Source organism: Suricata suricatta, chromosome 13, assembly GCF_006229205.1.
Source record: "Suricata suricatta isolate VVHF042 chromosome 13, meerkat_22Aug2017_6uvM2_HiC, whole genome shotgun sequence".
NCBI classification, from domain to species: domain Eukaryota; kingdom Metazoa; phylum Chordata; class Mammalia; order Carnivora; family Herpestidae; genus Suricata; species Suricata suricatta.
Genome location: NC_043712.1, coordinates 77,220,823 through 77,247,401, shown reverse-complemented (window position 1 = coordinate 77,247,401; position 26,579 = coordinate 77,220,823). Strand labels below are relative to the sequence as shown.

The window sequence follows — 26,579 nt, the reverse complement described above, 5'->3', positions numbered from 1 at the left end:
TAAAGCAGTAAAGTGGGGCAGATACAAATCTGTTTCAGCAAATAAGAAGCAAAACCAAACCAAACCATATGGCTTCAAAATGCATCAGAGAACAATTTCAACTGTCCCTCCAAACAGTCACTTTGAAAAAGGTATTTTCATCAACCACGAGGAAAAAAACCCCACAGAACTGCATGATAAGCAGCATATAAGAATATTCCTCCTATCAGTCTATCAGCCCCTTCTCCACCTATAAAATTCATACCGTTAGTAGGGATATAGGGAGGGATTATGGCATTTATGCAGTCTCAACAGAAGTATAGGATTCCTTAACAAGAGCACTGCCTCTCTTTACACACATTGTGTGACAAGTCTGTCCGTCCTTCCTAATACGGCCTTCAGCTGGTCTACCAACATTCTGCCCATCTATACAAGCTGCCATCGCCATCACACTTCCTCTTCCTCTGCGTGCCAGCTGCTTTGTCTTAACTATACTCATCAGTAAGTGCAAACCTGAAGAAATACCACTAGTCCTAGAAAATGTGTAGTCAACACTTGTCACCCTCACTTGTGCTTAATACCTTTCCTCTCTCAACAATAAAACATCTTGTCAATGTTTTTTCAAACAAGAATATTTTACCTTTTGCACACATTTTCTTAAGGAGTACACATAACAAGAACTAGAATGATTATTTCAAAGAGATAAGGTTTAAATGCCTAATTAAAGAAAACAACAGCATACTTGATAAATTAGGAGTCAATTCAAATTCTTTCAGACTTCTGGTAAATCATTTAATGGCTCTGAGTCTTTTTCTTCAGTTGAAAAATATGGCAACTAGTTTCATGTTCATTCAAGTCTCTTTTTATTCTAAATTCATGTGTTCTTTTGTAAATTGGTAGTCAATATTTTAAATGTATTAAATGAATATTTATAACTTATTATTAATGAATCAATGGTCTTTTCATCTCATAAAAATTAAGTACTTATATAATATGGGGTAGATTTTAAGCTTCAGAAATCAAACAAAGGTAGATATCAATAATTAGGAAAAACCATGTGAAGTTAGAACTTAGACTAGGATGTGATATCTAACGGCAGAGAGAAAACTCTCTAGGCTGAGCAGATAATACAGGTAAAAGTATGATGTTGAGAAAGAACTAAAGCAAAAGGGGCATGGTAGAAAGGAGGGGAAAAAATTAGAAAAGGGAAGAATTAGATAAATGAAAAAATTTTAATTTGAAAACAAATCTCTGTCCAACAAGGCACAGGAACCACTGTAGTTCTTTATACATGTATTAGACAGAATGATACATCATTTAGGCAACTGCATAAAAGCCTATGTACCAATGACTTAAGCAGAGCACAGTGACTTGGTAACTATGGTACTGCTGAAAAATTAAATACTTTTTTTAGTGTTCATTATTAAACTAGAGAGAGCATGAGCAGGTAGGGACAGAGAGCCCAATGGGCGGGGGGGGGGGGGGGTTCCAACTCATGAACTGCGTGCGAGGTCATGACCTGAGCCAAAGTCAGACGCTTAACTGATTGAGCCACTTGGGCACCCAAAGATTTTATTTAAATTTTAAGATTTGAAATTTAAGATTTTCAAAAAGAAGCCTCAAACAGGCACACATTTCAACCTACTACGTGGAGCCATGTGAAACATACTATTCAGAAGGTAGAAAATCGACAAATGCTTATAGTATTGCAAAATGTATAAACCACATCCTTTAGTTAACTAAACACTTGAGTACATTTAATTTTTTTTAATGTTTATTTATGAGAGACTGAGGGAAAGACACACACACAAAATCTGAATCAGGTTCCAGGTTCTGAGCTGTCAGCACAGACTTGATGAAGGGCTTGAACCCAAGAACCATGAAATCATGCCCTGAGCAGAAAAGCTGGACACTCATATGACTGCGCCACCCAGGTATCTCAACACTTGATTTAAAAGTAATGCTTCTTCACATTAATAACACATATATCTACTCTGCAAAATAAAGATCATCTTGATTTACTGATGTTTCTGTTAATAAAAGTTACATCTTATATTTAAAGAGGCAAGTAGCAAAAAAAGTGAATATTACAGACTTGTTTTTAGAGACAATTTCTAGCCTACATCTACAAAAGTCTTTTAGTCAAAGCCAATAGAGAAAATTTCTGATTCTTTATGGCAGGTAATGCAACTGAAGAGTGTCATAGAGAGAAGAGGAACAGAGGCTTGCAGAAAACGGCTGGGACAGATCTTTGATACCTGATTTAGGAAGAATCTGACAGCTAGTTTTTTGGTGCTCTACACATGTAGTGTACCTCTGGTGTAAATACTTATGTGGAAGAGGGAGAAAGCAAGGATTTAAAGATGGAAAGTCCATTCATCCTTCTAAATGTCACTAATTGTGTTAGTAAATATCATCTTACATACCACTCAGGATGTAGTTAATTTACTTAAAATGAATTCTTATGCCCCTAAGTGCATCAATTTTAATGAGAGCTGGAGCTTTTCCAGCAAGAACATTTTATTTTAGTTTATCAAATGTTCATTTATTTTTGAGAGAGAGCATGAGCAGGGAAGAGGCAGAAGGGATGGGGGAACAGAGGATCTGAAGCGGGCTCCTTGCTGACAGCAGACAGCCCAAAGCAGGGCTTGAACTCATGAACTGAGAGATCAGGACCCAAGTCGGATGCTTAACTGACTGAGTCACCCAGGTGCCCCCAAGAATATTTTACTATACTGAATCCTCCTTTTCCTTTGTAATCTGCCTGGATTTATTTTGGGCATCATATCCTATGTTCACATTATCTTTCTTTATATAACTAGATACAGTTCTTTTACTCTCATTGTCCCTATAGAAAGAGAAATCTGATTGTACATTCTATTAACAATATCAAGAATATAAAAAGTCTCTAAATATGACTTTCTAAAAAAAAAAGGAAACCTGTGGAGCATTAGTAAATACAAGTCAAAACAGTATCAAGTAGCAGGAAGTTTATACTGGCCTCTGTATCTTTAAGTATAAATACAAAAACAGAGTTTGATGGAGAAGCCATTCAACTTTTATTACCCTTAACTGTAGAGGAGACACAAAATTCTCTTGATTAAGTTACTTTTCTATGCTTTACTGTAGTTCCCAGCTTTTGTAAATGAAAGGACTGACCAAGGTTACGTGGAATAAGACAAAATGTGTGAGTAAACAAACAAATGGAAAGTATTTGAGAGTAAGTGTGTATTTCTCCAGTATGTTCTCCAAATCTACAATTAGTTTGTATACAGCCCACAGGGCGATAACCGGCTTAAGAACTCTTCTATGGCTTCCTTCAGTACTTGCAATAAAATCTAACTTCACGGGTTCTTAAAGCCCTTAGGCGATCAGGCCTTTGTTGTTAGCTTTTCCGAATTTACTTTGTTACTCTCCTTTCATCACTTGTGGTTGTGGACTCCCTCCTCATCTTCCATTTTTTTAAAAGCATAAAAATGTTTCCACTGTTTGCACACCCTCTACTTGCTTTCTCTCCAATCTCAAATGCCCCTTTTCAGAGAGATCTTGCCAACCCCAAAGCTAAGTTAGGTTTTTCCTTTTCATAACACCAAGTTCTTTTCCTCTTTAGTTGAAAATTGTGATCCCTGTCATGTATTCACCTGTGGGCTTACTCGATAAATGTCTATTGTCTTTACTATGAGGTCAGTGACCATGTGTTTTCTTTAGCACTACTTAGGAAGTACCTGATCAGTAACAATCTACATGAAAAAGAGTAAAGAAAATAAGAACTTACAGTTATGTCTAAAGACCTGATAGAATATAAATGGAGTGAATGCTAAATATAATCTATATAAAATAAATTTTGTTTTGTTGTTTTGAACCAGGATTCACAACACTAATGTAATTTATGGCTTGAACTTTCTGGAAATCATGATAATTAATAAACTGCATTTCTATTTACACTGCACTCTATGGATTAAAAAAAACACCTTCTGATAAATTTAAAATCCTTGAGAGAGGCAGTTAAATAAATACGCCATTAAGGTGAAAACAATTATCGCACATATAAATTACTAATTTGCTAGTTAAAGATGTTTTATCTAGTCAAAGCCCATTAACTGCAACATTGAAAATCAATTTCCTGATTATAAAGCTGTAATACAATATTTTTATATATCAAGTTATACCACGAGTGTCTTTTGAAAAGTTGGAAAATACTTTATTTGAAGGATTATCTGATGGCTGGCCAAAAAGAAAAAAAGTTGAAATGGTTCCCAACTGATTAATTTGGGAGGCCATTTAAAGAGCCTAGTACTCATTAATTATTTTAAAGAGATAATTTAAGTTTTCTATTGGCAAAAACAGAACAACATTCTCTTATGTTTGAGGGTTTCTTTTGGTATAAAATGTGTTCTAATGAGAAGGATTTACATCTTAAAGCATTCATTTCTTTAAAATGTGTATTTATTTGGAGGGTGGGCAGAGAGAGAGGGGAGAGAGAAGCCCAAGCAGGCTTTGCATGGCCAGCACAGAGCCTGATGTGGGACTCCATGAAGTGAACAGCGAGATCATGACCTGAGCTGCAATCAAGAGGTGGACAGAGAAGCAGTCATTTTTCTATTGTTCAGGCATTTAAAATAAATGATTTGTTCCTGAGACCCCCAGGTGCAGCGTAGGCTCTTTAAGCGTAAGGTACTAATCAAAGCCCTGCCACCACCATAACAGCAGCAAATTTATCTTTAAAGGTGACTTGCCTTGCCGTCTACTTAGGGTAGTCAACTGCAGCTGCTGAAGGCCTCAGGTAGTGGAGCCTATCCTTGCTCAAACTTACAACCAGACTATCTAGTGACTGGGATACCCAGATGGCAAGAACCCAGGTCCTTCCCTTTTCCTTTTTTAGCATTGACATCAAGGAATATCAGCAGATGTCTTGCTAACCATGTCCATACCTTCAGGACTTAGGGGAGGAGAATGTTGGCAATATGGTGGCTACAAGCCTCTGAATCTTGATTTTCTCTATTAATCTGCTTTCCAGTCGTATTAAAGGCAGAAGCAGAACTCCAGATTTAAAGAACACGAATCTATCTAGCTCTGTTCTTCACACTGATAGGAATGAGTTCAAGAAAGATGTGCTGTTATAGTTGACTAGGCAGTAGTTACATTTTATAAGCAAATATGTTTAGGTATACAGGAGAATATTCCCAAAACGTGACAAGGTAAGGTAGTACGAAGTGGTATGTTAGAGCAACTTGGTGCCCTATTTCTAAAAATATTTGGGGGCACTGGCTGGCTCAGTCAGTGGAGCAGGCAACTCTTGATCTCAGGGTTGAAAGCTCAAGCCCCATGCTAGGTGTACAGATTTAAAAATAAAAATCTTTAAAAAATTTGGATTTACAATGGCTTTTGGCAATTTTAAAAGTAAGTCATAATAAACAAAACCCAGAAGTATCTAGTGAGTTAACAAAAGGAAATAGTTTCATGAATTAATGCTATGTATTTCTCAGAGTTGCTTCACTTTATCATTTTATTAATTTATTAGAAGTCTGCGAATTAACCAATTTACAGCAAGACAAACTATGAAAGAGTTTCTAACAAGGGGAAAATACAATATTTAGTTTTCCTGAACATAGATGTTCAGCTATAAAAATTGAAGTTTGTTATAAAATAGTAACAATGTACTATATTTATATGTATAAAATTGTCATCTCAGAAGTCTCGGAAAGGGTCATTTGAAGACTGGTAGTGGTCTATGATAAAGTTATCATTCTTTGGCAAAATGAGAAAAGCTAAGGACAGAAGTAGTGGGCTTAATCATTTTAAAGGTTTCCCTTTTATTTGGACATTATGTCTTTTCTATTTTTGTTAAAATACACATTGTTGTGAAAAAGAACATTTACATAAAAAATTGTAACAGGAACTAAGTTCAAAAAATTATTTTAAAGTGATTTCAGTGGGCAAAACTTAAATTACGGTAGTCTCTTCTTGTTCTTCCCTTTGGGGAAATTTTACCCTAAAAAATAAAAATGTTTAGTCTTAGACATAGATGCAATCAAACCACAGCTGGTTTAATAACTGCTACTTTGGTCTGCTTTTGTTTTCCAGTCTTTTTATTTCAATCATACCCATGGCTTTAACCACTTCTTATACATTAAGGAGGCCTATATCTAAAAACAGATCCTTAGCACAGACTTCTCCCCCAAGCTACAGATCCTGAGCATCTCCATCCGTAAGCTCTCTCCTCCCTACCCCTCTCTTCATTCCTCTTATTCAGTCAAGGCCCATCATATCCTATGTATCTCTCTCCACTCCCTCAGCCACATCTTTGCTCAATCATGTTTTATTTAACATTATAAAATCACTCACTAAAATCTATCTCATACCCCTCTAATCCATACTCTATACTGATGCCATGTGATGTCACTTTTTTGTTTAAAATCTTTCAAGGGGCCCTACAAGCTCTCTTGAATAAAATACATTCCTCAGTAAGTCATACATGATTCCCTCAACTCTCTGTTTCCCAGTCTCTAGCCTTGTTTCTGAGCATATCCCTTTTCATTCATTCTACTAAACATCATACTACTATTCCTCAGTGAGATCTAGTCTTTCTTCCCTCCATCTATGCCTTTGTATATACTGTTTCTTTTCTGTTGGCTGATCCACACCCCACCCCCAACTCAACCACTTCCCTTACAAATAAATGAAACAACTTTTACTGTTTTAAAGCCTCTGTTTAAATTTTACTCCGTTCTCTAGGAGGAAAAAAATCTCCCCTGAACAATGTTCACGGTGACAGATTTAATCTCTTCGGTGAAACTTTTTGAGGATGCATATGCATGTATCAAGTTGTGAAGCAAAATATCTTTCTTATGAATTCTAATAAAAAAAATAGAAAATCATTACCCTAGAGGATTGTATCTGAATGTCCTTACTGAATAATTTTAAAAAGTTCTTCTCTTATCAACTTTACTGCACCAAATCTTTATTAATAAAAGCAACATTTAGGTCTGGTAAAAAGCTCTGAACAAAATGTAACCCATAGCATTTCAGTTATAAGCTTGCACAAACCAGTTACCAAATAACTGATATGCAGAGAATAATTTTTTACTTTTGGGGTTGGGGATGGGTAAGCTAGAGGTAAAAACAAAATATATAAGTCATAGTCAGTGGATAGTATTTTTGGGAAAAATTTATTAGAGGAATTACTTTGATTGACTTAAATTTTAAAAACACATTTAAGAACAATCTGAATTCAGAAGCAAAACAAGTTTAGTGTAACTGATAAAATGATAATGTCTTCTATTTTAGTTCCTGGAGGAACTTTTATATTACTTTGAATTTGTGAGATTAGAATATAGACTTGCTTATTATACCACGTTAATGAGGTTATTTCAACCCTCTTTCTTCTTCACTCTGACCTATACTAAGCATATACTTATTTCAAATCCTATTCTTTTAATGTGACTACATCTTAAAAATAAATATTTAATAATCTAAGACAACAATAATGTTTGAATTTCTTTAGCAGTATGTATTTTTAATAGTGAAGACCTCTAACTCTATTGCCAATTCTTTTTATTGTTGTTTATTTATTTTGAGAGACAGAGAGGGAGGAAGGGAGGGAGAGAGAGAGAACAAGCAGGGCAGAGGGAAGACAGAGAATCCCTAAGCAGGATCCACACTGCCAGCACAGAGCCCTGAGCAGGGCTTGATTGCACGAACAGTGAGATCATGATTTGAGCTGAAATCAAGAGTTGGATGCCTAACTGACTGAGCCACCCAGGTGTCCCTCTATTGCCAATTCTAATAATGCACCCTTAGATACTACGAGAAACTTAAGAGGAAAACTGGAAGAAAAAAAAGTCATAGCTAGAATACTGTTTGTGTCCTAATGATTTTCCAAAGGCCACGATTTAACAATTTAACATAAGCTACATATTTTGCTTTTATAGAGAGTCAGTTTCAGCAATATTGCAGAAAGGAACAAAAAGGAGCACAGGGAAAATGTAACCAAATGTAATCATATTTCATCCAAATTCACCTTGACTTTCTGTGTCACTTTATATCATTAGCAGCTTCAATTCCTTCCAAGTATAAGACGATACATATCCAATGCCTCCATTACGAAGATGGTATGTGGTGATCAATGAGCTAATGCCTGTAATGCAATCTGAAGCACTAGCACAAAGACACTATAAATACAAAACACTTTCTCAACAAAGCTGAGAGGATTTTCACACATAAAAAAGGGTTATAGGTAGTTTACAAATTAATGCTAATAAAATATATTATGACACTGACTGATTCTTTCTGTTAGTATTTCAGAATAGGTGGGATAAAATTTATCAGCTGGTGAGACAGATAATTACACTGTGACAAATGCTATGAAAATAAAGTACAGAGTGCCGTATGAGAACTAGGTGGGGGCAGGAGGTAGGTGTTTTCACTTGGTATCTCCTTTAATCTTAATAATACTTTTCCCAGGTTATCATTCCTTTATACAGGAGGAAATCAAGGCTTCAGGTTTAAGTCAGTCAATCTGTCCAAACACAACTTCAGTGGTAGAACCAGGGCTACGTGTTTGACTTAGAGACTGTATCTGTCCCCTCTTCCAAGATTTTGCTAGTATCTGCCGGGCTGGTGCCCTGGCTGCACACCCCTGCTCCGCTCTCCCTTCTCAAGGAAGCTTACCCTAACCACCTTATTTAATAGGTCAAACTGCCTCCTTTTGATTTCTCCTTACCTTTCACTGCTTTATCTTTGGAAGTATTTATCACTTTCTATATATTAAATATTTTAAAAATTTTTTATATTGCCTATGGTCCTCTGCTAGGTGGCACACCCTAGGAAGCTAGGGATATTTGCTTATTTACAGCTTAACCCCCAAAATCTAGAACAGAAACTGATACACAATAGACACTAACCTAATTTCCCTTTACCACTTTTCACCTTAAACTGTATGCAAGAACTTGTGTAACCATTCTCAGGGAAAACAAAATAGTTAGGAGCTATATCTGAGCCAAATTAACATTAAAATAATATTTAAATTTAGTCTAAAATTGTGTTTAAAAATTAGGGTCATAAATAACCATTTAAAAAATTCTAGCCCAAATACAACATGATGAAAACACATGTAAAACAAACTGAAATGTGCAGGATACAAATGAAAGATCAGCATGTAATGTGTGCCTGCTCACTTTCTATGATGCTTCAGAGGCTGAATGTAAGAATGGAACATGGGAATTATAATACTCTAAAGCAGTTGGTCCCAAAACGTATTGATTTCAAAAATCAGTTAAATTTTTACTTTTTATCCTAAAAATTTTTTCAATGTTTATTTACTCTTTTTAATTTTTAAAAATTTATTTTTGAGAGAGAGAGACAGACAGCATGAGCAGGGGAGGGTCAGAGAGAGAGGGAGACACAGAATCTGAAGCAGGCTCCAGGCTCAGAGCTAGCTGTCAGCACAGAGCCCGACACGGGGCTCGAATCCTTGAACCGTGAGATCATGCCCTGAGCCAAAGTCGGACACTTAACCATCTGAGCCACGCAGGTGCCTCTATTTATTTACTCTTGAGAGAGAGAGAGAGAGAGAGAGAGAGAGAGAGAGAGAGAGAGCGAGCGAGCGCGCATGAGCAGGGGAGGGGCAGAGAGAGAGGGAGACACCAAATCTGAAGCTGACTCTAGGCTCTGAGCTGTCAGCATGGAGCCCAATGCAACCAAGTCTTGGATCCCATGAACCAGAAGATCATGACCCGAGCCGAAGTCTGATGTCAACTGATTAAGCCACCCCTAAATTTTTAAAAAGTTAGAATGACAGAGTTGCCAAATTTTAATTTTGCCACAAAAATTATTAAAAACTAAATACAAGGACGCTTGGCCTCATACATGTCAATGAAAAAAATAAAAAAAATAAAAAATAAATACAATTTACTATCACTCATTTCATCAGAAACATTAGCATAAACAATGACATTAATTTCACTATGAAGGGTAGTGATTTTATTGGAGTAAATTTGGGTTCACCAACACCTCATTATATAAAAATTGTCCCATATGAATTTAAGATCTAAATATGAAGAAGTAAAACTTTAAAAATCCGTATCAGAATATTTATAACCTTAGGATGGAAAATAATTCCTTTAAAGAGAAAAAGCACAATCATAAAATAATATATTTGACTAGGGGCTCCTGGCTGGCTCAGTTGGTGGACCACGTGATTCTTGATCTTGGGGTCATTGAGTTCCAGCCCTATATCAGGTGTAGAGATCACTTAAATAAATCTTTAAAAATATATATATTTCACTGGAATTAAGAATGTTTAGTCATAGGGGTGCCTGGGTGATTCAGTTGGTTAAGTGTCCGATTCCTGGTTTCAGCTCCGGTCACAATCTCATGATTTTGTGGGTTCCAGCCCCACCTCAGCCTTTGCGTTGATAATAGGAGCCTGCTGGGGATTTTCTCTCTCCCTGTCTCTCTGTCCACCTCCCCACCCCCAATAAATAAATAAAACTAAAAAAAAAAAAAAACCTAGAAGATATCTGTAAGGGCCACCAAGCACTGTTATCCAGGACACATAAAAAGCACTTACAAATTAATTAAGATAAACAATCCCATAAAAAAAACAAGGAAACAATTTACAGAAAAGGAACATGAGTGGAAAAAAAATGGCCAAAAAATAAAGTGTTCTCAACTACAGGACTAACCGGGGATATGCAAATGAAAACTGCAGCAAGGTACTCTTCATGTACTCCTCAGAATGGCAAAGCATAAGGAGTCTAATAAAGTATTTGGAAGGTGGGAATATAGACCCTCTCATCCATTACTTATAGGAAAACTGGTAGTTATCCAATAAAGTTGAAGCTACTCATACCTTTTGCTCTAGCACTCTACCACTGGATTTATATCTCAGGGCAATCTTTCTCAATGACGGCTTTTTAGTTGGCTAACAAACGGGGTCACTACTGAATGGCTGCCGGAGCACCAGGCACTCTTGGTGCACACAGATAATAATGCTGCCCATGTCCTGTGACTTCTGAATATTCTGATCGTCACTCATTTAAGAGAATGAAGAGGGGAGGAGGAAATAAGGTCAGATATTTATAAACGGGACTTAACACAAAGTATATTTGTATCGCTTTAAAACAGATGAAGATTTTAAAGAATGCCACCGCTGTATAGAGAAGATTGCACATTAGAAACTCATTTATCAATGTAGTGACCACCATCGGTATTTGAACAACCAATTCAACATACCCATTTTAATTTGTTATCAGTCGCATACTCTATTCATGGTGATACTACCATGGATGCAAAGTATCTGGGTACCACTATTCCTTCCAGCAGTGCTTCTTAGATTTTAATGTGCACACAAATCACCTGGGAATCTTGTTAAAATTCAGCATGAGTCAGTAGGGTAGGGCCTGAGGTTCCGATTTCTAACAAGCACCCAGAATTCTGATTTACTAGTGTACTATCATACTCAGTGGCAAGATTAGAGTATGGTTTGGTCTGAGCATTTATACAGTGAAATACATTACTTTGTTATAAATTCTCATATTTTAGTAAGAACATTACTTAAAATATAATGTAAATATACTATAAGTTTTAATGTTACTAATAGGTTTGTAAGTTCATTTAAGTTTTATTCTAATGTTTATTTACTTTTGAGAGAGTGAGAGACAGTGAAAGTAGAGGAGGGGCAGAGAAAGGGAGTCAGAGAATCCAAAGCAGGGTCCAGGCTCTGAGCTGTCAGTACAGAGTCCAACGCAGGGCTCAAACTCATGAACCATGAGATCATGACCTGAGCCAAAGCTGGACGTTCATTCAACCAACTGAGCTATTCAGGCATTCCCGTTCATTTAAGTTTTAAATGAATGTATTGATTATCTTGAATTTCATTTTAGGGCAGTACTGTGAAAGCTATAAAATACATTTTTTAAAAGATCAACTTTTCAAAAAATGCTTTTTAAATTACTTTTGGAGGGGGCAAGAGTGGAGGAGGGGCAGAGCAGAAGGGGGACAGATGGTCTGAAGGAGGCTCTGTGCTAACAGAGAGTCTGATGTGGGGCTCGACCTTAGGAACCTTGAGATCATGACCTGAGCTGAAGTCAGGTACTTAACCAACTGAGCCACCCAGGTGCCCCAAGCTATAAAATATTTCTTTATAAAAATGGGATATAGGCTCAAGAACCACTGCCCTAGAGGAAGTCTTGCACGTGTACCCAAGAAAACATATACAAGAATATTCCCTATACCAGTGTTTAATAAGCAACTGGAAAAAAGTAAAATGACCAAAGGAATGTGATAGTCACATAATGGAACATATACCATTATTCCAGTAAAAACAGAGTAACCTGAATAACGTAGATAAATCTTGGTAAATTGAGTTTAGAAAGCAAGCTACAGATACAAATATATTTAAATAGTCTTAATCAAAGAAAAGTTATATATGTTCATGGACATAAAGGCATGTAGTGAAGTATGAACACATGGATAGGAAGGATGTATTTTAATTTCCCGTTAGTGGCTGGGTGTGGGGGCAACAGGAAGTAGGATTTAAGAGGGGGTGTATTGAGTACAAAGGAAGCTTCGTTTCATTTTGTATTTATTTCTTCAACTGACTAATGAGTGCATGAATATTCATGACATCATATGTTACCAATACTTAAACTGCTGTGTTATTTTTTATTTCATCTGATTTGGCAAAACCTGTTCGGTCCAGACAGCTCTTTAGAAAACACTACTCCAAAGCAAAGGAGTCAGGGCTCGAAGTCGGAAAACCCAGGTTCAAGTCTCAGTTTCGCTTCTTAAAAAATTATGCAGCTTTAGGCAATTCCAAGAATTAACTTCTCTGGGCTTTATCTGTAAAAATGTCATAAAACATCACTGTTCCTCTCCAACTCACACGACTGAGTTTGAGAGGTCTAAATACAGAGCAATGTATATGAGAACTTTTTAAGGAGGTAGGAAAGGTAGGAGTAATTTTTGAAAATTAAGAAAACCTTGGATATATTAGAAATTAAATCTGCCAGTAAATAAACCAACATATGTTCTTGTGATCACTGATTCTAAAGATATTAACACCAATCTTAACATGGAAGAAATTTTGAGTTCCCAATTCTTAGATGATGGCACGTGGATAGACAGTCTCCCTATTAGAACTACATTTCTTTAGGCTAATTCTTCACCAAGGAATTGAAATTCACAACACCAAAATAAGAGAACTGCATTAAAAAGTGCTCCTATTCCACTAAAACAACTAATGCCTTATAACCAAAGCAACTTTCTAGAACGTGAGCAGGTGGCACATTTATTAGTCCCTATATTACAGATGGAGAAACTGACTCAGATGTGGGATCGCTCGCTTGCCGTTGTAAACCAATTCAGTGACAGAACGTGGAACAGATACGAATTGCCTAGTATTTCTGTGTTCACTAAGTTACCAAAAACATTATTTTGTCATGATGTTTTATGATAATTTTGTCACAGGAAATAGAAAACCCTGTCAGATATCACTGCACACATATTTCAAAATAGGCAAAGATACTCAAGGAAACAAGCCACTTACTAAGTACATTCCTGTACAGCAAGGGACAAAATTAAAACTGCCTAGCCTGCGAAAAATCTAATCCTATCCTTCCCAATTAACCTTATTAATACTAGAGTAGGAGACAAGAGAGGTCAAAATACGGGGGAGGGTGCTATTCATTTCCCCATGGACCTCAGATAATACAGCAACTATTTTTCAAGAGGGATGTTCTTACTTTTTTAAGTAGAAACATGGCTATCTCCACTGTTCTTTAAGCCACCACTTCTCTCACAATAAATATCAAACAACAAGCAAAGACTTAGGCATAGTTATGATTATTAAAATGTTGATTACGATTAGATACTAGATATGTCACACAAATGAATTTATGCTATCAACATAGAATGACAAACTATGGAGAGAAGTTCATTTTTTGTAAGTTTTGCTGTTAATGTAAACAGATACACACTATACAACGTGTACCTGATTTTTTACTCAGACACATTAGGCAGTTCTGAATGCTGATACAAGCTCTCCAAAATTCGTTCTATTTATTGGAGCCTTAAAAAAAATCAATGAATCATCTTGCCCATCAAGTATTATATACATATATACTAAGAAACACATTCAAATAGAAAAATACCTTTTCATAAACGGCCAAAAGGTAAAGGCCACCCTCTCTGTATTCCGTTATTCCTCTTTTTTGCTTATCAAACCCACCTCACGCAGACTTAAATCAAAGCACCGTTAAAAAAAAAAATCGTGTTCTGGCATTGGCAGAAATCTCCCCAAGGATCAAAGCTATGAACTTTTTTTTTTTTTAACAAGAAGCTAGGGTTAAACTCACTTCTCCTTAGGGGGGAAAAAAAGCCTTCGCAACCCTACACTCTTAACTCGACAGAACTCTCGTTTCAGGGTTAAAAAAAAAATCCAAACAAAACCTCTCATTTCCCAACTCAAAGCGATTACTAATGAGCCTCCCCTAGGGCTCGAAAACAGTTCGAAATAGTTGAAGCTGGGCCGCCTAGAGAAAAAGGACCTTATGACTGCCCGCCGGGAACACACAAATCTTCGAGAACGGGGCCGATTCGATCTCAGATCGAGGCTGGCACACACGAGGACATTCAGGAGAAAGATTTCAGGCATCGCCAACCTCCCAGGGAGGCAGGGAGGAGAATGTGACCCTGACCCCATCTTTCGGTCCACCGGAACCAGCAAAACAAGTGAAACGAGACCCTTTTCTGCCAGTAGGACCCAAGACCTTTCCTTGTCCTTCGGTCCATCTCTCGCCCGCCCCCAGACCCCCCGCAGCCTCTCCGATCGCAGACACTCTCCTACCCCTCTCGCTCCCGGAACCACCGGAGAAGCCTCTCGAAACCAGACCCGATCCGAAGTGGCTTCCCCGCCTTTCGCCGGCGCCGAGAGAGATCCCGGTCGCCAACAACAAAGACGCCTCCCGCTCCCCTCCCCCCTCCCGGCCCCGGCTCTGCCCTCCCGCGCTGCGGCTGCGGGCCTAGCGCCCCCTCCCCGAGCCCGGCCGCGGCCCCACGCACCTGCACTTGAGGGGCCGAGGCCAAGGTGTCGGGAAGAAAGGGCCGGGAGAGAGCCTGGGCCGACGCGCTGTCCTCCACAAGGTGCGACCCACGCTGCTGCCGCCGCCACCGCCGGACTCTCCCGGCCTGCGGGCGGGCGCGGCGGAGGAGGGGGGGATAAGGGCCGCAGCCCCCGGGGCCCGGACGAGGAGGGACGGCGGCGCCCGAGGGGGCCGGCTAGCGCTCTGGAGTCTCGCCTCGCGCCGGCCCGGCTCCTCCACTCGGGCTCGCGTTCTGCTGACTAACGGCCCCGGCGCGAGGCTCTGGAGCGGCCGCCGCCGTCGGCTGCTCTCGGGCCTCACGTCCCGCGCGGCCGTGGTCGCAGCCGCCGCCGCCGCCGCCACCTCCCTTTCTGGCACTGCAGACACCACCCAGACCCAGCCAGGTCTTTCTTCTCTTTAACCCTCCTTTCTTCGCTTCTCCTCAGCCTGCCACTGCGGGGCTAGGTCCGATGGCGGGAGGAAGGCTGGGAGGGAACCGAGGGGGACGAGCAGAACACTCGCTAAGGCAGGAGTTGGTCACTGACTGGAGGGAGATGCCAAGCTGACCCGGGCTCCAGCCGGGGAGCGGGCCGGGGGAGGGACGCAGCCCAGCTTCGCCGGACTTCCACCAATCACAAGCCGCACAGCGGAGTGGGGCTCCGGGAGAGGCTGAGCTTGGTCGGCAGGAGGCGGGGATTGCGGAAAAGAAGAGCCAATAGAAGCAAAGGCTCTGCGCCTCTCTGCCTTGATGGACTGCCATGTTCGGACCAATGGGGGAATAGTCGCTTCGAAGGAAGCGGGATTTAAATGCCAGGTTTGAGAGAGGTTGTGCGGAGGGGGATGGGTCGAGACTGGTTAGCATAGGAGAACGTTGAAGGTTCTGAGGCACGAGAGGATGGCCTTTGACCTCCTCGGTGAGTCACGTGGTTGACGGGGGCGGGGCGGAAAGGCTGGATAAGTTCCTTCCGGGTCAGTGACAGAAGCGTGGTCTCCATTGAGTAGTTCCTGGCATCTTGGTCTTCTCCGCGTCTTCCTTGTATCAACGGGAGGTGATTGTGGTTTCCACGATGAGTTCCCAGAAAGGGAACGTGGCTCGTTCCAGGCCTCAGAGGCACCAGAATACGTTTAGCTTCAAAAATGACAAGTTTGATAAGAGTATTCAGACCAAGGTAGGAACCTGCCTGTTGCGCCAAATCTGACTCTAGAAGGGAATGGTTCAGTGGAGGGGGAAAAGGAAATGCGACGAGTTGGCGAGAGTGATTGTGGACCGTCGCCCAGAGTTAGTTTTGGCTGCCATGCAACCTTTTCTAAAATGGTTTTCCCACGCCCTTTCTTTGACCTGGAGGTGTTATCTCCTCCTAAATATATTTGGCGGTCAACAATTAACCAGTTGCACAGAGTGAACCTAAAATGCCAAGTGGAGAACTGAGTTGTTGATGGATTCCCATGTCGATCACATATTTGCGGTGGCAAATGAGGATTATGTCAGGAGTGCCTCTCAAAGTTTGCACCAAGTTTATGCAACCACTGTTTCTTTTTTTTAATGTTTTTGCGAGAGAGCGAGTGGGACAGCAGCAGAGAGAGGGGAGACACAGAATCCTAAGCAGGCTCCAGGAACCAAGGGGTTAGCATAATGCCAGAGACAGGGCTCGAACTCAAAAACTGTGAGATCATGACCAGAGCCAAAGTCAGACAGCCACCCAGGCACTCACCACTAATTCTTTGTGTAAATTCCAAGCCCGTATGTTTGTGGGGAGAATGGGAAAGATTAAGTGCTCTTAGCCCCAAGTGTCCTCACCAACATAATCGGAGTGTCTGTCTCCTGTAAGATTGTTTTGAGGATCAAAGTCTTTGGCTAATGTAAAAACGCTAAATTTGTTGCTTATAAGTCTTTTACTTTAAAAAAATTATCTTAATGTTTATTTATTTTTGAGACCGAGACAGAGCATGAGCAGGGGAGGGGCTGAATGAGAGGGAGACGCAGAATCTGAAGCAGGCTCCAGGCTCTGAGCACAGATCCCCACAGGGGGCTCAAGCTCACAGACCATGAGATCATGACCTAAGCCTAAATCAGACACGCAGATCCCCTAGTCTTTTACTTATTTAGGAGGATTTCTGTGACCTGGAAGAAAATTCAGACTTTTTATAGATGCCCAGAGGTATTGGATTGTAGAAAACTAATTTGCTGTAGGTATCTCTCTCTTCTCCCATAGCTATGGAGAGGAGATAATTGAAGTCATGGGCATCCTGGGGGCGGCCATCATGTTAGATAAAACTGATTTCACATAAATGAGAGTTCAGATTTACTAGGTGTGTGCCCTAGCATCATTTAATATTTAATTATATGAGTCTTACTTTGTCTCAAATGAGAAACTCTCGAGGTTTCTTGTGAGGCTAAACTGAATGATGTATGTAATTAGTCTGGTTCATAGTAAGTGTCTCAACATTTATTAACAAAGCAAAGCAAACTATTCGTGGTCACCTGTGATCTCCTTTTCTTTTTCTCTTTCTGTCTTCACTCACCCTGCAGATATTTAATGAGCACCCTCCATGTACAAAGCCCACATGTTCATGTATTTGCAGTGTTAAAAACAGTTGACTCTGCCTTCAGGGATCATAACATTTTCTGGGTCATTGGGCAATAAGGAAGCACAATAATGTATATGATCTATATCATTATGATAAACTCTAGTTACATGAAATTTCAGGAAGGAAGAATAAGAAGGGATATTTTCTTTCTTTTTTTTTAACTTTTTTTTTTTTAATTTTAGACAGAGAGAGAGAGCGAGAGAGAGCGAGCATGCTAATGGCAGAGGGGCAGAGAGGACAGAGTGTCCCAAGCAGGCTCTATGCTAAGCCAATGCTGGGCTTAATCCCGTGAACCTGGGATCATGACCTGTGCTGAAATCAAGAGCTTGTCACTCAACAGACCATGGAGGCCTCACAATTGGGTGCTCAGAGGACTTCTCCTTTCCCTTACTTAGGTTCAGATTCAGAAAGAAAATCTAAAGCAGCATTTGAGAAGACTTTCCCAAGTTTGTACTCATTATTAATAGGTAAACCAGGATAAAAAGCTATGCTATTCCAAATAGAGGTCTGTCTTGTCCTGTAGTCTTGCTCTCAGTTTTTGCACAAGCATTTAATTCTGATTCTTTTTCTTTTTCTTTTTTTCTTTTTCTTTATTTTTGAGAGACAGAGAGAGACAGCACGAGCAGGGGAGGGTCAGACAGAGAGAGAGAGAGAGAGAGAGAAGGAGAGAGACACAGAATCTGAAGCAGACTCCAGGCTCTGAACTAGCTGTTAGTGCAGAGCCCGACATGGGGCTCGAACCCATGAACCGTGAGATTGTGACCTGAGCCAAAGCCGGATGTGTAACCAACTGAGCCACCCAGGCGCCCCTGATTATTTTTCATCAGATGATAAAAAGCAATTTTAATTCGTATTTAGCTACAGTGTAGCTTACTATACTTCTTGTAAGTATGAGACTTTTTGAAGGTGTACTTCTTGTGATAGCCTTTCTCCCTAGACTCCTTGTACTTTTCATTGTTCATTTTCTTAGTGTTCTCTAACAGCCAAGTCATTGGATCTTTCCATGAGTCTCAAATTCACTGTTTCATCTTATAACTTTTATCATTAATTTCTTTGTTTCTTTTAAATTGTGAGGAAGCCTTATTTGTCTGTTGGTAGAATGACCAGGTGTTTTATTATTGGAGAATCTGACAAAAAACAGAAGTATTTTCCTGATGCAAGACCATTCGATTGATTGTTCATCTGTCTAATGGAGGAGTAATAATTGGCTGTGTTCGTAGCAAATTCGTGATCCTGCTGTGTGCAGCTATCTAAAGCCAAGATTTTGTCAGGAACATCTGAGCCTGTCTTCATTACTGTGCTTCATACCAGGAAGCTGTTTGATTTGGTGCCACCCAGCAAAAGGGTGGGGAGAGTGCATGGCTGTCTGCAACTCTCCTTACGGGACTCTAGTGACAATTGACTATTTGTATCTCATGAGTTTGTAAGAGTCCTGCATCATAGTTTCCCTTTTCTGCCAACCAGTTCATCAAGACTTGACTGAAATTATAAGTTGGATAATGACGGATGTCTTATTGGGAGGTTTGTCTAAGCAAAGCACTCATTCTCAAAAGGACCCGGGTGATAGGTGTCTTTGTATGCTTGAACATACTCCAGAACAAGGGAGAAGCTCATTCTGTGGCTTTCTCAATGGCCAAACTTGGACCAGAAGGTCAACGTTACAGAGAGAGATTTCAGCTTAATATAAGGGAGCTGCCTCATAGGAGCATGCACTAGGATTTTGTAACCTCCCCTTCACTGGGATTATTTAAAAGAGGCCTCCACAGGGGCGCCTGGGTGGCTCAGTCAGTTAAGCCTCCGACTTTGGCTCAGGTCAGATCTCACGTTCGTGGGTTCCCGCGTCAGGCTCTGTGCTGACAGCTAGCTCAGAGCCTGGAGCCTGCTTCCAGTTCTGTGTCTCTTTCTCTCTCTGACCCTCCCCCTCTCATGCTCTGTCTCTCTCTGTATCAAAAATAAATAAACATTATTAGAAAAAAGAAAGAGGCCTCCACAGCCATCGGCCTCCAGTGCCCTCTCCTGAGGACATCACTGAGATGGAAATAGCTTTAAATCTCTTCTAGTCATTTCATACTAAAATGTTGATTGTATGAAGACTGTCTTGTGTCCCTGGAAAGGCAGTGATCTATAATGAAAAGAACACTGACTGGACTAAGAAAAAGGATCAACATTTTAGTCTCTTTTGTTTATTTTGCTTTGTGATGTTAGGCAGTTTACCTAGCTTTTAATTTGCGAAGCGGAGTTAGTACTATCTCTCGTCTTATTTACCTCTCAAGATTGGGGTAGGGATCGTTACAAAAATGTCTTTATGAAATAGTAATACAAATACGAACTGACCATAAAGTATATGATAATTTATGTAGACTTGCTCAAAGCAAATTAATTAGAAAAGAAATACATACTTCTTGGAGAATATTGAAAATGGAGAAATGTATGTAGTGTAAAAGTGAAATTGCCTTTTCCCAGTCCTATTCCTTTTAAGTACAGTCATTAATTTTTTTGTTAACAATTTATGTATGTTTTTAGACATCTATGCATAATATGGTATACATGTAATAAAAGAACATTTTTTCTTTCTCATTCAGTTAAGGTGGGTGTGTCAGAACACAAAGATTAAACTTATTTATTTTAATGATTTTATAATATAAATGTGGACTACCTTACTTTCCTGTTAGTAAATGCTTGAGTTATTTTCAGTTTTTCACTATGACAAAGCTGCAGTGAAATTCTTAGATTCACATATGTGTTTCCACATCTATTATCTGCCACCAAACATTGTGCTAGATGCTAGAGGTATAGGGTTGAACATAATATAGTTTGGTGGGAAAGATGAAAGCAGTAGTCAGTAATCTTTCAAGTATGTTAATACAAATCGCAGAAAGGATGATGAAAGGAAAATCTAAGGGAACCTGAGGGTTTGCAGCCAGAAGTCTTGAGTAAGTTTGGAGGCTTAAAAGAAGGCTTCTCTGAGATCTGAAGGATGGATAGAATTTAACTAAATGAAATAGGAAGAGCATATATCTTTTTGAAAAGAATACTGTTTGTTTTATATGTTGTAGTTAGTGTTGTTTTTAGTAGCGTTTCCCAAAGTCCAACAGGATCATATCTTCTCCATAGGGCCGGAGTCAGTTTCATGGTCAAATTACTTTGGAAATAGTATATACTGGATCTCACTGTTAGGGGTCTTAGTGTGCACTGGCATAAAACACTAAGATGTTTTGCACTTTAAAAGTTATCTAGGGGCACCTGGCTGGCTCATTTGGTAGAGTGTGCATTTCTTGATTGTGAGTTTGAGCTCGACATTGGGTGTAGAGATTACTTAAAAATACAATCTTAAAATAAATAAAGTTATTTAACCCAAACTGCCTTGGTTATGGAACCCTTTGGTTTGTATAGTATCTACTGAACTTGAACTCATTTCAGGAAAAAGAAATTCATTTGGGGAAACTCTGGTCTTTATCTTGAATTGTAAAAGGAAAAGGAAAATTGGAGGCTATACTCTCTAAATCATTTTGGAAATAAAGTTCTATTAGTAATAGCTAATATTTGTGTGCTTAAGGGTGTTAGCCATTATGCATACTTGATACACATCATCTAATTTTGATCTTCAAAATGACCCTAAGATAAATGCTATAATGATCCCATTCTGCGTATTGGGAGGTTAGGACTTAGTGCTGGATGATGCACATACCCAAAGTTACATAATTAGCACATGGCTATCCACTGATCAGGTGATGTCTCTGCCAGGAGACCTCAAAGGACACATCAATCAAAAGCCCTTTTTTGTGTATGTGTGTCGCAGTTGTTGTTATTGTTTTTAAATAATCTACACCCAAAGTGGGGCTCCAACTCCCTACTCTGAGAGCAAGAGTCAGGTGACCCACAGACTGAGCCAGCCAGGCGCCCAGTGTTGTTTTTTAGTACTGTGTTTTTGTGTGTAATAGGAGCACTGTGACACATCAGGTCAGAATAGAGATGTGCTTTATCCCTACTGCCCCTAGACAGGACCTATTTGAAGTGTTCCCGGGAAGGTCGCTCACAAGGTTTAGCTGACTGTAGTGTGACATAGGACAGATATGGGCTGGGTGGAGCGGGTCTCATCTATTCAGCCAGGGCTCTGGCAGGGATAGGGGTCCTTTCCTTCACTGTGATGCTAATATAGTCAGATCCTGCAGATTCTGGTTAGGTGGAAAGCTATCTTAAATTTAAGGTGGTATGATTACATTTTACAGCAGAACAGGATTCTGTGTTTATGAGCACCTTTAATGACAGTAGCTAAAGACCGGGTAAGAAACCCACCCAAATATCTATCAGGAGGAGAGTAGGTAAGCAAATTGCATCAATCATACAATGGGATACTACCCTGTAATTAAAAAAACACATGGTCACTGGGTGGCTCAGTGAGGTAAGCATCTGGCTGTTGATTTCGGCTCAGGTCATGATCTCATGGTTTGTGGGGTTTGAGCCCCACATTGGGTTCCTTGCTGACAGCATGGAGCCTGCTTGGGATTTTTTTTTCTCCCTCTCTCTGTCTCTCCCCTTGTCCCATGTGTGCTCTTTCTCAAAATAAACTTAAAAAAAATTTTTTTTTTAATGGGGGCACTTAGGTGGCTTAGTCAGTTGAACACCCAACTCTTGATTTCGGCTCAGGTCATGATCCCGGGGTTGGGGATTGAGCCCTGCTTATGGAGCCTGGTTAATATTCTCTCTCTCCCTGGGGTGCCTGGGTGGCTCGGTTAAGCCTTCAACTCTCAGTTTTGGTTTAGGTCATGATCTCAAGGTTCCTGAGTTCAAGCCCTGCATCAGGCTCTGTGCTGACAGTGCTGAGCCTGTTTAGGATTGTCTCTTTGTGCCTCTCCCTACCGCCCCCCTCCTCAAAATAAATAAATAAACCTAAAATAAAAAAGATTATTTCTCACTCCTTTTCCCTCTGCCCCTCTCCCCCACTCACGTGTGTGCGCACTCTCTCTCTATCAAATAAAAGAAAAAGAAACTACTGATACACGCATTGTGAACAAATCTCCAAAATGTGTGGAGGGAAATAAACCAGGTGTTTCTTCCATGTACAGAAATCAGAGCAGCAGTTGCCTTCGGTGGTGGGGGAATTGGCTGGAAGGAGCTCAGGAAAACTGTCTGCAATGATGGAAAGGCGAAGATCACAAGAGTGAAAACATTTATAAGAGCTCATTGGATTGTGCATTAAAATCTGTGCATGACGTAAATACTACAGGGGCTCTTGGGTGGCTCAATCAGCTAAGCATCTGACTCTTGATCTCAGCTCAGGTCATGATCGCATGGTCTTAGGATTGAACCCCTTGTTGGACTCTGGGCTGGCAGTGCCGAGCCTTCTTTGGAATCTCTCTCTCCCTCTCTCTGCTCCTATCCTGCATACCTGCATGTGCTCTCTCTGTCTCTCAAGATAAACTTTAAAAAAATAAATAGTGCCATTCCTCAAATAAATAGATATTACACCCAAACAACTGATTAACCTCTCAAGTGTCATAAAGTTCTAGTCTTGTTTACTTTTTGTTTGGAGAAGGTATAGAAACACTACTTATGTGAGTAACAAAAAAAGACAATGATTTTATTAATTTTTCCAGAAAGAAAACAAATAAGTAGACATTCTAATATATTGAATATCTTAGCTCACCACAGGTCAAAATAATTCTAACAATTACATTTTAATATTTTCCCTTTATGCATGAATAATAGTCCTGACACTTGAGTTTACTTGCTTTTCTGTATGCAAAGTACAGATGACCGTTACAAAGTGGATCTTGTGTATAAGATTACTGAGCCTGGGTCTCATTTTTTCCTAGTTTCACTCTAGGATAGAATCATAATTACTTAGTATATGAGTAACTATTAATAGATGAATAAATAATGGATAAAACTTTGCTATGGAAAAGGATGTCCTGCTATTTGTAAGGCTCATTTGGTCCAGATAGCTTAGAATCAAGTGGGATCTTTGTTCTGTCTCCCCTAGTCCAGAGCTATTGCACTTTAGGGAGCAGTCTCAGATCAGTTCAGATAATCCCTGGTGTGAGTAATTTCCTTGTGAGTAATCAAGAGCTAGTCATGGGAACAAATGTTGTTTCTCAGTCAATAGGTGTCAACAATGAAGGATTAAACAAGTGGGTAGCCAAAGAACAAATCTACAGTTGGGGAGATAACACAATATGCAGTCCATTGTAGTTCCTAGCTAATCGTCTTTGGGACTCTAGAGATGACCAGGGACTCCCTTTGATCTGTTACCAAATTGGGAAGTGTCCTTTGATAGGTGTCACCAATGCTATCTGTCGAATGGATTTACATTAAATCTGTCCTCCCCCCAATTGATTTGTTGTTAAATTCAGCATGCTTTTTCAGTTGGCAAGGGGACAATTGTCAATCTGTGGTATGCTGGGCATTGTGGCGTGCATGAGAATCGTATTACTCAGTAAAAGAGTACTAATGACACTCTTTACTTTTCGTTTGTGGTATTTTCAGTATTTAGAAATGTTGTATTCTTTTTATTATTTACTTTTTATCTTCTCTTTTCCCTTCCATACGGGTTGGGGGGATATCCTGGGGACTGGGGGCGGGATTTTCTGGGGATAGTCTGTATGTCTATATTCCCAGGGTGCTTCCATGTGAAGCCAGTGGGGTGAATCTGCATGTTTCTTAAAATGAGGCCTGTAACAATATAATTGGTTTTTTTTCCTACATCAGTCATATGTTTTAGACATTTCATTTATGTGAAGCAACAACTAGAATTCATTTGTCTTGATTTGAACCATTGTTTTAGGGGATAGGACTATGCTCACCACTGGATTACGAATTAAATACGCATTGTCAGGAAAAGTAGTCTCAGAATTCTTCATCCAGGTAAACTAGTTCATCCGAGAGAGAGAAAGTCATAATTTACATGAACTCTCCCCGAAGTGGGACCTTGTTCTGTTTAGAGAAGGACTGTCGTAGGGAGTGGCGTGCCGTTGGACTAAGAACCTCAGTGCTGACGGTAACAGGCTGTCACGGTGTTTGTTATTTTAAGCTGCAGGACTCTTTCCACACCTGCACCAGTGTTACATGAGGTCACGGGCAGGTGTGCGGGAGCCCTGCTTGTCCCGGGAACAGCCCTGCTGCTGGCTCCCGCCATCCTCGACCCTCCTCAACCCTCCTCAACTGTAATTGCTGTTTTTCTCTCCAATGACTTGCATGAAAGGAAGAAATGAAATGAGAAGGGGATAAGAGAAAAGCTGACATGCCTGAGATTCCTCTCTGAGATTTCCCCTCCAGGCCAACTGGCGCTTGAATGTATTGAAGGAATTAAATAAACATTTCTTCTTCTGAACTTCTCAGAGGTATGCAAGGCCCTCTACATGAAGGTGATTCTTGTCAGGATTCTTCAATTGCTAATTTAAATGGAAAGAAAATGTTTTGGAAGGATACTGAGCTTCTCCCATTAAGTTTGGAAGAGGTGTTTATTTTGGTTGATTTTTCGGTGTTCGAGATTCCCAGGTTAGCTGTTGTTACTGGGAAATTTATCCTCATTTGGCTCTGTGCATATCCTAAACGGACACAGTCTTCCAAACTGACACAGTTGTCCAGCCGTTCAGTGTCCCCTCCCCTAACCCTTCCAAATGGCCTCCTGGAATGGATAGTTTATTATCATCAAATAGAGACATAGTCTTGAACAAAACTGCTCTCACTTTCTTGCCCCACCTGACTATTCCCAGGAACTCTGTTTCCTTCTAGTCCTTAAGTAATGACGTTTGTTCACCCCACATCTTCAGCCCCACCTCCGCCCCCAATTTCCCATTTGCTGCTTCAGTTCTTTTTTGCCCAAAACCTCCACCTCTTCTGAAACACACACCATCAGCTGTTATCCCTTCTGGCTCTGTCATTGCCTCCGCGTCACACCTCCTCATCAGCAGCCGGCTCACCGTGTTTCCACAGTTCCTGTCACCAGACTTCGTGATTGCCACATCCACGTGGGTCACCCAGCATCTGCTCCCTCAGCTAATAGGCCGCTCTCCACCCATGTCAGAAACCTGCTCCCCTGTGGTCAAAACTGAACTTTCGCTGGGAACAGTTCCCCATATAAACTTTAAAAAAAAAATGGATCACCATCGACTTACCTGGTTTCCTTATGTCTCGAATAGTTTTTTAAACTCCTTTGGATGCTCCTGTCCACTAGCCTTTCTACTTTTTACTGTACCTCATTCGTGTCCTTTTTTCCTTATCTAGCTAGGAGTTCATGTTCTGTCAATACCCCCCCCCCCCCCCGCCCCCGCCATATACCTCAGCTCCCTTACCGTTCTTGCCCTCCGTGGTACTTAGCTGCCTAGAGCCGGTTTTCTGTTAATCCACCTTCACATCTACCAGACCACCTGCCTGGGTACCGTATACTCTGCTGTCCTATGACAGTGGACGAAATGCCTGCCCTTCACCAGAGGAGGCCTGCCCCTTGTACCCTGGAGGTCTTCTCTGTTGCCTTCCTAAGGGCTTAAAGGCTTAGGGCTCCTCTTTTGTCCCTTTTGTCTTGCATCAGTCAGTCTTTCCATCTCCAGTGGGTTATTTAAACCTCTTAAAGGAAAAAAAAAAAACACTCTCTAGGTGAAACTCCTATTCTTTTCTAGCATCACCCGATTTCTCCTCTTCACGGAAAAGCTCTTCAACTTCTTTATATCCCATTGTTTCCTTCCCTATCCAAATAGCTTTTGTATTCCTCATTCCACTAAAACCACTCCTGTCAAATTGTTGATGTCTGTGTTGCCAAATCCTTGGTTTACAATGCTCTGTCCTCATCTTTCCCAATCACTCAGCATTATTGCCTCTTGAACACTCTTCTGAATTCTGAAATAATTTCTTCATTCAGTTCAATCCCTGGCTTTAAATACCATCTGTATGCTGATACCTTACATACCTGGAGCTCCAGGCCAACCTCCT

General features: G+C 40.2%; 2 protein-coding genes across 9 annotated transcripts in view; one reads left to right on the top strand and one right to left on the bottom strand.

Annotated features, from left to right (window-relative positions):
• ABHD17B (abhydrolase domain containing 17B) overlaps window positions 1-15,656 on the bottom strand; it is a 46,870-nt gene extending 31,214 nt beyond the window's left edge. Inside the window, exon 1 of one of the 2 annotated variants that reach the window (XM_029919470.1) lies at window positions 15,043-15,656. The gene's annotated coding sequence lies outside the window, so the exon portion shown is untranslated. Of the gene's footprint in view, window positions 1-14,827; window positions 14,887-15,042 lie in introns of those variants that run through there. The other variant, XM_029919471.1, reaches the window with a different exon arrangement.
• A 385-nt stretch (window positions 15,657-16,041) lies between these two features.
• C13H9orf85 (chromosome 13 C9orf85 homolog) overlaps window positions 16,042-26,579 on the top strand; it is a 129,176-nt gene continuing 118,638 nt past the window's right edge. For all 7 annotated transcript variants that reach the window (XR_003901722.1, XR_003901724.1, XR_003901723.1 and 4 more), the window contains exon 1: window positions 16,042-16,231. Coding sequence is in view for 4 of the 7 variants with exons in the window: in XM_029919474.1 (XP_029775334.1) it covers window positions 16,130-16,231 (102 nt within the window). In the remaining 3 variants the exon portion in view is untranslated. The remainder of the gene's footprint in view (window positions 16,232-26,579) is intronic.